General features: G+C 52.5%; 1 protein-coding gene across 1 annotated transcript; it reads right to left on the bottom strand.

Annotated features, from left to right (window-relative positions):
- Positions 1-5,977: 5,977 nt before the first annotated feature.
- Positions 5,978-6,913, bottom strand: LOC142818191 (olfactory receptor 14I1-like). The gene has a single exon (XM_075912302.1). The coding sequence runs from the start codon at positions 6,911-6,913 to the stop codon at positions 5,978-5,980; it is 936 nt and encodes a 311-aa protein (XP_075768417.1).
- Between the last annotated feature and the right edge of the window lie 3,067 nt (positions 6,914-9,980).

Below are 9,980 nucleotides of genomic sequence, written 5' to 3'. Positions count from 1 at the left end.
TTTCTTCTTGAGAACGTCCTGTGAGGGCTGCGGAGGGAAGGAGATGGGCAGAGTCAGGCTTTGAAGGTCAGAGGAATCCACCCTGATTCCCGGCTCACTAAACTCTCACGTCCCAATGTCAAATGTGCACAAGAAGGGGTAAGCTCCCCAAGCGCAGACAATCAGACTTTGGCAAGTCAAGGCGAGACAAGTAACACTTGTTATGTAGGTTAGAGAGACAAACGGTGGTGACACCAGCCAACCTCTCCTTCTGCCAGGACTCCAACCACCGCTTACATGGAGACTTCTCGGCTGCATTACCACACTGGTGTGAACAGTATCACTCCCTTACACTCAGTGGGACTGTGGATAGGAAAAGAAACAATGAGCGTAAATTGCAGCAAAGGAGGTTGAGGTTGGACATTAGGAAAAACTTCCTACTTGTCAGGGTGGTGAAACACTGGAATAAATTGCTCAGGGAGGTTGTGGAATCTCCATCTCGGGAGATATTTCAGAGCAGGTTAGGCAGACACCTGTCAGGGATGGTCTAAATGGAGCTTGGTCCTGCCGTGACAACAGGGGACTGGACTCAATGACTTTTCGAGGTCCCTTCTAGTTCTAGTGTTCTATGATCTGTGATTCTATCACAGCCTCAGACAGCTGCCCATCTTCTAATGATCTAGGCCATCAAGTGCCGGCAAGGCCCCTCTGCCGTATTGGCCAAACTGCACCGTCTCTCTGACAAAAGAAATGGACACAAATCAGACGTCAGGAACGGGAACACAAATAAACCTGTGGGGGAACATTTTAACTTGCCTGGTCACTCATGGATTTATAAGTAGCCATTCTTCTGCAAAGGCATGTCACCAGCCAATTACAGAGAGGGTCTGCTGAACCTGAATTCATCTACCAATGTGACCCTGGGCTTGAACAAAGACATTAATTGATGGGTCCGTTACAAAGCCAATATCCCCTACCGTTAACAACCGCATTTCCACATCAAAAGCCATGTATGGGACACATCCAGCCCACTTAATTAGCTTCATTAACAGGGGTCCTACCATGGACAGGGACTCTTGGGTATTGTTATTCCACTCTCATTCACCTGAGGAAGTGGGATTTGCCCCCGAAAACTCATGACTCCATCTCTGTATTTTGGTTAGTCTCTGAGGTGCCACGGAACCACGCGTTGCCTGTTTCTATGTGTCTGTTCAGTGCCCCATTCACAGCGGGTGTGTGTAGCCAGCGGCAGGGAGGAACAAAGGAGATGGGGCTAAAGCAAGAGATGTCGATTCTAAACCCACCGAGCTCTGCCGTGTGTGTGGTCCTGGCTAAGAGAGACGGGCTGTGGCCAGGGGATTCCTTTCACTCTTCTTCAGTCAACACACCAGGATGTGTAACACCTGCACTGTGAGCTGCCCACTTTGCTGCTTGCTCAGTTTTACCATCCAACGGGCGTCCCTTGGAAAGGGCAATACTCACACTTGCATAGAGCGACAAGTTCCGATTTCAGAACTATTGGACAGGATGAACGTTCCCTCCCTGGCTTCACCCTAACTTTCCAGTCTGGGGGATCATGTTCACATTATTTCAGAGGAGTTCTTGGGTTTCAACTGAAGACATTTCCCTGGGAACCATGTTACTCTTGAAACATAAGTTTCAGAGGGGCAGTCGTGTTCCTCTGTAACTTTAGAAACAACATGTTGTCCTGTGCCACTTAAGAAACTAACAAATATATAGCTAGAGAATCATGAATTTTCTTCGTCAAAGCCGACTTCCTCAGATGAAACGGGAATCTATCTATCTATCTATCTATCTATCTATCTATCTATCTATCTATCTATCTATCTATCTATCTATCTATCTATCTATCTATCTATCTATCTATCCATCCATCCCCACACCCCCCTCTATCTATCTATCTATCTATCTATCTATCTATCTATCTATCTATCTATCTATCTATCTATCTATCTATCTATCTATCTGTCTCTAAGGTGCCACAGGACTATTCTCTGTTTCAAATCACACGATGTGTCTTGGAAAATTCAAAACATTTTTTACCTCAGTTCATTTTTCAGGGTTCCACAATTTATCTCCCCTGGGCCGGTTCTCGCTGAACTAAACCTGGCTGGTGACTTTGGACTGCAGAAGGGTGACATGAAGATGTTCCCACATAAAAATTTTTGGGTTTCACACAATTGCTGTGACAAGGCCCCTTGTTCTCCGCTGAGGGAAGAAAAATAATCCCCCCTGTGAAGCTCTAAAATGATGAGTGAGTGCTGTGACCAGTCCTGCAGCATTCCCTTCGTAACTCGCGTCTAGTATGAAATGGCCCCCAGCTAGCCGCCCCAAGTACATTGAATTGGAATAACACACTCACCGTGCTGTAGCCTGGGATCTATTTCACCGCCAGGATTCTCAGTCACTGTCTAGCCATGGACCGGCCAGCGATGCCCCATTGTGGTCACTTTGCCCTTCCAGCATGTCTTGTGAGCGCTGGGTCTCTGCAGTTCCTGGCAGGCAGGGTCCTGCTCCTCAGCCAGCCACTCCTGGCTCCCCACCTCGGGCAGGCTTCTCCGAGAGGCGATGGAATAAAGAGGAGAAACCCCCTTGCTGCTCTGAACTGCTCCCGGCCGGCGCTCGCTGCCGACATGGCCCCAGCTTGTTCTGGGGCTAAATAGCCGAGTCCCGTCTCCAGGGTGGGGAGATCTCACCCAGCAGCAAACCGCCCTGACAGCCTGATCCTGCTGCCTCTCAACTCCTGAGGGGAACCGCCCCACGTGCCCCACGATGGCAGCGGCCCTGGAAGGACCCTGGTCCAGACAGAGCCGGGCTGAAGCCCAAAGGGGAGGGGAGGAGATTGCCGAATGAACTCTGGGTGGGGTTCAAAAGCAACGCCCCAGGGATGCTCCAGAGGGGAATCGTTTGGCCTCTCTCCAGGCTAGAGCTGGACTTGGGCCTGGGGGCTCTGCACGGGAGGGGGAAGGAGCTGTGGGGACAGGTGGGGCTGTCGTCCAGCCACCCACTCAAGGGTAGGGCCCCAGCAGAGACTGACACAATCTGGAGGGGAATGCCTGGCTCTGTGCCCAGGAGGGATTCCTTTCCTCAGCCGGGGGATGCTGCTCCAAGAACATAAGAACGTAAGAGCAGCCAGACGGGGTCACACAAAAGGTCCATCCAGCCCAGGGTCCTGTCTGCCGACAGTGACCAATACCAGATGCCCCAGAGGGAGGGAACACAACAGGGAATCCTCCTGTGATCCCTCCCCTGTCACCCACCTCCAGAGAAACAGAGACCAGGGACACCACCCTACCCATTCCTCGATGGATCTATCTGGCTCTTTTTTGAACCCTGTTATACTCCTGGCCTTCACAACATCCTCTGGCAAGGAGTTCCACAGGTTGACTGAGCGCTGTGTGAAGAAAAACTTCCTTTTCTTTGTTCTAAGCCTTCTCTCTATTAATTTCATTCGGTGACCCCACTTCTTATGTTATGGGAACAAGTAACTAAATGATTCGTATTCATTTTTCCACCCCGTCAAGATTTTCCAGATGTCTCTCATATTCCCCCTTAGTCTCCTCTTTTCTAAGCGGAAACACCCCAGTCTTTTTAATTTCTCTTCATACGGGACCTGTTCCAGACCCCCAATCATTTTGTTTCTCTTTTCTGAACCTTTTGGTGACCCCTAGTTCTTATACTGTGGGAATAAGTAAAGAACTTTGCCTTATTCACATTTTCCATACCTGAAGAAGGGCAGCTGAGCAGAAATGGGGTCCATCTATCGAGGCAGGGGACAGTATCTTTGGATACAGACCAGCTAAGCTAGCGAGGCTGGCTTTGACGGAGGCTGGGAGAAATTCCCCCCATCTGTCCAGATTCCAGAGACCTGGGTGAAAGGCTGGAATGTGGGGAGGCTGCCACATGGACGAAGAGGAGAGAAGAGGGAGCACAGAAGGGAAGAAGAACTGTGGACTCTGGGCGCAGAGTCGACATCGTCTTGTGCGCCTGTCCCTCTCTTGGGCTGGAACATGTGATTCTCCCTCTCTAACTAGGTCCTGGACCACACCACTTCCCCTTCTAACCGTGATGTCTCCTGCCTCGTTTTTCACCTGCGGTTCCTTCCACAGGAGCTGTGACCAATAGTAAACTCTGAGATTGCCCTGTTTGCTGGCTTCTCCCCACCCCACAAAAAAAGACAATTTACTGACCAGTGTAGGAACAAAGCATCATGGGAGAGAAAATACGAGCAATGAAATGACTGGAATAGTCTTGTTGAAAAAAATTAGTTTTATTAGCCAGACTCATCTTGTCCTTAAAACAGTGAATAGTTTTATCTGCTCACATACCTTAAGTGGAATGTTCATTCGTTCGTTCGTTCATTTGTTCGTTTGTTTATTTAAACAAAAGAATATGAAATGATACAAGGACCTGGTTGCCCTAATCGGTGTATAGATGTAGACTCTTTGCTCTCCTCGCTCGGGGTCTAGCAAGTGCAGGCTCTCGGCCAGGAGCACCCGAGGGGGGACAGTGCCAGCCAGGAATGGAGTAACAGGGGGGACGCAGATCCACCCCCTTCACTGCGTCCCAGCCTAGAGCCCTCACCGCATCACAGTGGTTCTGCTGCTGGGTGAGCGGTGATCCACACCGCAACATGATCTGTTTGTTATGGGCAAGCCCTATGAGCAACCCCAAATGCCCAGGTCCATGTCTGATGTCCCCTCCTCTGAGTCCTGCACCATCCACCCCCTGGAGTGCACCGTGACACCCTATTCCCCCTGTCCTGAGTCACTCCTCAGCCCCAGGGCCTGGTCCCAGCCCCACACACATACACACACTCAGCCCTGAGCTCCGCCTCTTCACCAGAGCCTGAGTCCTTCCCCTACTCTTCCACCTCCTGCCCTGAGCTCCGTTACCTCCCCCCCCCCACGTCTGCACCCCATCCCCTGCCCTGAGGAATGGCTAAAATACAAGAAAAGGAGAAAGCAAATACACCAAGCAGACCTCTCCTACCCCAACCGCCCTTATCTCGCTGTATAGTAAAGAAAGTTTTTCCGGTGGGGCAAGAGAGTGATGTCAGCATGTCACCCTATGGCGCCCTGCCCCCCTGCCTCAACAGAGTCTCCAGAAGGGGTCGAGGTGGGCATGGCTCTGGGTTCTCCTCCTCCACTCGGGGGGCATGTTGGGCACCCCCCTGTCCTCTGCCCCTCCTCACAGCAGCGTGCACTTATCTGCAAGCCACCTCTGGCTTCAGGGTTTGCTCCTCTCCCCGCCTCCCCTGCCCGTCGGTGCTAGCGCGAATCTTGCGGAGGGGAGGGGAGGGTTCCAGGCATGCAGCTGGAGGTGACGTTTCCCCGCTGGGTGATGGTGAATCAAGGACCCCAGCATAGCTCAGCTCTGGCCCTCTTCCGGCGACTGGAGGGGGGCCAAGAGGCCAGGGGGCAGGCCAGGGCTGGCTGGAGCTGTCGGAGGGACTAGGAGGCCAGAAAGGCTGGAGAGGAGTATGGAGGGGGCGACAGGCCCCGGGCTGTGGCTCGGGGGGCGGGTAGGCAAGCGTCCGGGGCTGGAATGGCTCCTGGATCTCCGATCGCTGGGGGCTGGTACAGCCCTTGGCCTTCCTGCCCCGGCTGCTGCAGGGGGCTGAGAAGGTGGGCCTGGTGCTGCCCCCAGGAGAGCTGGGCGTGTTTGCCCCCAAAGACGGTGGGGTTCCTGAGTGTAGAGAGCAGGTATCTCCAACAAGGAGAAGAGGCAGAGACTTCACAAAGACCACCAGCAACTTAGCTGTGGCTGGTGAGCTTCTGTGCAAAATGTGGGGCAACTGTGCTATTAAATCCCTACGAGAGAGGAACAGGTGTGTATCCAGACGGAGGTGTGTGAGGAGCACATTCTGCTCCCGTTTACACTGGTCTAATGCTAAATTAACCCATTTAAGTCCAGCAGCGCTAGTCCACATTGCATAAAGAAACTGAGGCTGCAATCACGAGCACTGAACGACACATCACTTTGTGGAGAATAACCTCCACCCCATCAGATCCTTTAGGGCAGCCTTGAGCTCCTTGTTCCTCAGGCTGTAGATGACCGGATTCAGCATGGGAGGCACCACGGCGTAGAGAACACCCACCACGAGATCCAGATTAGAAGCTGAGCTGGAGATGGGTTTCAGGTAGGCAAAAAAGGCCGTGAAAAGTAACAAGGAGACCACAGCGAGGTGGGGGAGGCAAGTGGAGAAGGCTTTGTGCCGGCCCTGCTCCGAGGGGATTCTCAGCACCGCTCTCAAGATCTGAACATACGACACAAGGATAAAAGCAAAGCAATTCACAGCTAAAAATACACCAAAGGCAAGAAGCCCAACTTCACTGCGATAGGAGTCAGAGCAGGTCAGCTTGAGGAGATGGGAGATTTCACAGAAGAACTGGTCGATGACGTTGGACTGGCAGAAGGGTAACCGGAAGGTGTTCCCAGTGTGCAGGATAGAGTAGGCAATACCAGTGATCCAGGCACCGGTGGCCATGTGGACACAAGCTCTTCTGTTCATCACTCGCTCATAGTGCAGGGGCTGGCAGATGGCGACGTATCGGTCGTAGGCCATGACGGTGAGTAAGGCAAGATCTGTTGAAATGAAGACGACAAAGAGAGAGACTTGGGCGACACAGGCAGGGTAAGAAATCGACCTGGTGTCCAGGAGGGAGTTGGCCATGGATTTGGGGACGGTGACAGAGATGGAGCCGAGGTCCAGGATGGACAGGTTCCCCAGGAAGAAGTACATGGGGGTGTGCAGACAGCGGTTGAGGACGATGGTTGAGATGATGAGAAGATTCCCCACCAGGGCTGCAAGGAAGAGCACCAAAAACACCACAAAGTGCAAAACCTGCAGCTCCCGGACATCAGAGAAGCCCAGGAGCAGGAACTCGGTCACGGAGCTTCGGTTGGACATTTTCTTCCTCAGTTCCCAGTGTGGTGGCTGCGGAGGGAAGGGCACAGACGTTGGTGGGGATCAGAGTGAGACACAGAATGTCCCTGGTTTCCTGCAGTGAGCTCTCATGCGGTGGGTGTCCAGCATGCCCAGCGCCCGTCCCAGCTACTCCCTAGGGGCGGTGAGTGATCACACGGGTGTTAATTTTCTTGGATCCCGTGCAGTCCATGGAGGTGCTTGTGTTTGCACTGTCTGAGGATCGGGCCCAGGATGGAGCTGGATACTATTGTCTATGAAGGATGGAGCAAAGCGCAATCCCGACCCAATAGCTCCAGCCGAGAGCGATCCCCTGTTCCTACGAACAGCCGGCCCCTGGCTCAGCCATGGAACTGAACTGCTACCAGGCCAGTCGTCATTGGTCTCTGCTTTCTGCAGAAATCGGACAGACTCACTCAGGAGCTGGCATGACGGCTCCCTCTGTAACGCCGCAGGGCCGCCCGGCTGCCTGCTTACGAATGAAGTGAGGAGACAAGATCCCACATCCACCTCCGGGCACCAATGGGTTAAGACCACCAGGACGTGGGCTTACTTACAAGTACCTAAGAGCGGCCAGGCTGGGTCAGACCAAAGGCCCATCCAGCCCAGTGTCCTGTCTGCCCACAGTGGCCAATGTCCCAGAGGGAGTGTATCGAACCGACAATGATCAAGCCGTCTCTCTCCTGCCATCCATCTCCACCCTCTGACAAACAGAGCTGGGCACACCGTTCCTTCCCCATCCTGGCTAATAGCCCTTGAAGGACTTAACCTCCATGAATATATCTAGTTCTCTTCTAAACCCTATTATAGTCCTAGCCTTCACAACCTCCTCAGGCAAGGAGTTCCACAGGTTGACTGTGCGCTGTGTGAAGAAGAACTTCCTTTTATTTGTTTTAAACCTGCCGCCCATTAGTTTCATTTGCAGGCCCCTAGTTCTTATATTATAGGAACAAGTAAATAGCTTTTCCTTATTCACCTTCTCCACACCACTCATGATTTTATAGACCTCTATCCTATCCCCCCTTTGTCTCCTCTTTTCCAAGCTGAAAAGTCCCAGTCTCTTTAATCTCTCCTCAACTCAGCTTTACCTTTCAACTGTTATCCCTTTGAAACAGCCTTAAACACAGTTGCTAGAGCGTGTCGGGGTGCAGGTTTCAGTCCTATTGGACACGATTAATGTCTCCATCCCGGTTTCACTCTAACTTTCCAATGTGGGGTATGGCATTCAAATTATTTCAAAGGAATTCTTAGTTTCCAGCAGGACAACATTTCGCAGGAAAACATATTATTCTCGAAACACCAGATTCAGTGCGGGCGCCATCTGTATCTTCAGAATCGACAGGTGCTCCTGTGGCGTCTTTGGGTGTGTGTACACAGCACCCTACACTCACAATAAGATACACAATTTGCATAATTGCACATCTTATTTCGATTGCATTTTAAAATGGCATATTTTGAAATTTGGCGCATCTCCACAGCATGTTTCAAAATAACGTGCTACTTCAAGGCATCCCTTAACCCTCATAGAACAAGGGTTTCAGGGATGTTGAAATAGTGTACCCATAACTTCAAAAAACATTTGGAATAATGGGCGGCTGGTTAAGATGCGGGGATGGTTACTTCGGGATACTCGAGGAATCATGAAATAGCCGCGCTGTGTAGACAAAGCCTTAGAAACCTCACCCTTTATTCGGCTCTGGTGAGGCTACATCTGGAGTGTTGTGTCCAATTCTGGGCCCCCCACTATAGAAAGGATGTGGGCGCATTGGGGAGGGTCCAGTGGAGGGCAACAAATGTGATTGGGGGGGCTGGAGCACATGAAATAAGAGGAGAGGCTGAGGGATTTAGGGGCTGTTTAGACTGCAGAAGAGAAGAGTGAGGGGGGATTTGAGAGCAGCCTTCAACTTCCTGAAGGGGGGTTCCGAACGGGATGGAGAGAGGCTGTTCTCAGTAGTTGCGGATGACAGAACAAGGTTTCAAGTTGCAGTGGGGGAGGTCTAGGTTGGACGTTAGGAAAAGCTATTTCCCGAGGAGGGTGGGGAAGCGCTGGGATGGGTCCCCTAGTTAGGGGGTGAAATCTCCATCCCTTGTCTCCATCAGCTTGACACAGCCCTGGTTGGGATCTGAGTGGGGGTGGATCCTGCTTTGGGCAGGCGCTGGACTGGATGAGTCCTGAGGACTCTATCAATCCTGGGATTCTAGGACCCTATGAAGTGAGGTGAAAATCCTAAAGAGTTCCCATGGCAACGCCTCACTCGAGGGTTACATTTCCCTGCTACATGAACCCCTCAGCAGGTGTAAGGGAAGCGACACACTCACCGTGCTGGTCCTGGCAGGGTGGTTCCCGGCCTGGGATGCATTTCACGGACGGAGGCTTCAGTCACTGCCTAGCCATGGGCCTGCCCGTAACGCCCCGTCTCTGGCTTGTCCTGCCGCTCTTCCCCTGCCGTTCCAGCCTCTCCGGAGTTGCTGGGTGTCTCTGCGGTTCCTATAGCACAGACGCCCCCTCTGGCAGGCTGGGCCAAGTGGCGAAGGAGCACAGAGGTTGGGGGCAGAAATCCCCTCCCCCCGTCTGTAACTGGTCCCGGCCGGCGCACGCTGCAAACAGGCCCAGCTTGTCCTGGGGCTAAATAGCCGACTCCCGTCTCCAGGGCGGGGAGATCTCACCCAGCAGCAAACCGCCTTCCAGGCTGCTCCCGCCGCCCTTCAATCCCTGAGGGGAGCAGCATCACGTGCCCCGTGATGGCAGCGGCTCTGGAAGGACCCCTGGCTCCAGAGAGACAGACAGGCTCTCGCCCAAAGGGGTGTGAGGGAGACTGCAGAAGGAGCTAGGAATGGGTGGCTTTCTGCAGGGGTCAGAATTCGGGAGTTTGGAATATGCTTGATCCAAGCGGGGCATCCATCGATCATGTATTCGAGGTGCCATCTGCTCCTTTCTTGGATTGACTGAAGGACGAGAAGTTTTGCTTTCCGCAGAGAAGATGAATTGGATAAAAGTTTCTGTGCGAGGGTGGGAAGTTCCTAGTCCCTATTCCCGCGGTTATGTGAATGC

Source organism: Pelodiscus sinensis, chromosome 30, assembly GCF_049634645.1.
Source record: "Pelodiscus sinensis isolate JC-2024 chromosome 30, ASM4963464v1, whole genome shotgun sequence".
NCBI classification, from domain to species: Eukaryota; Metazoa; Chordata; order Testudines; family Trionychidae; genus Pelodiscus; species Pelodiscus sinensis.
This window is presented reverse-complemented; position numbering and strand designations above follow the sequence as displayed.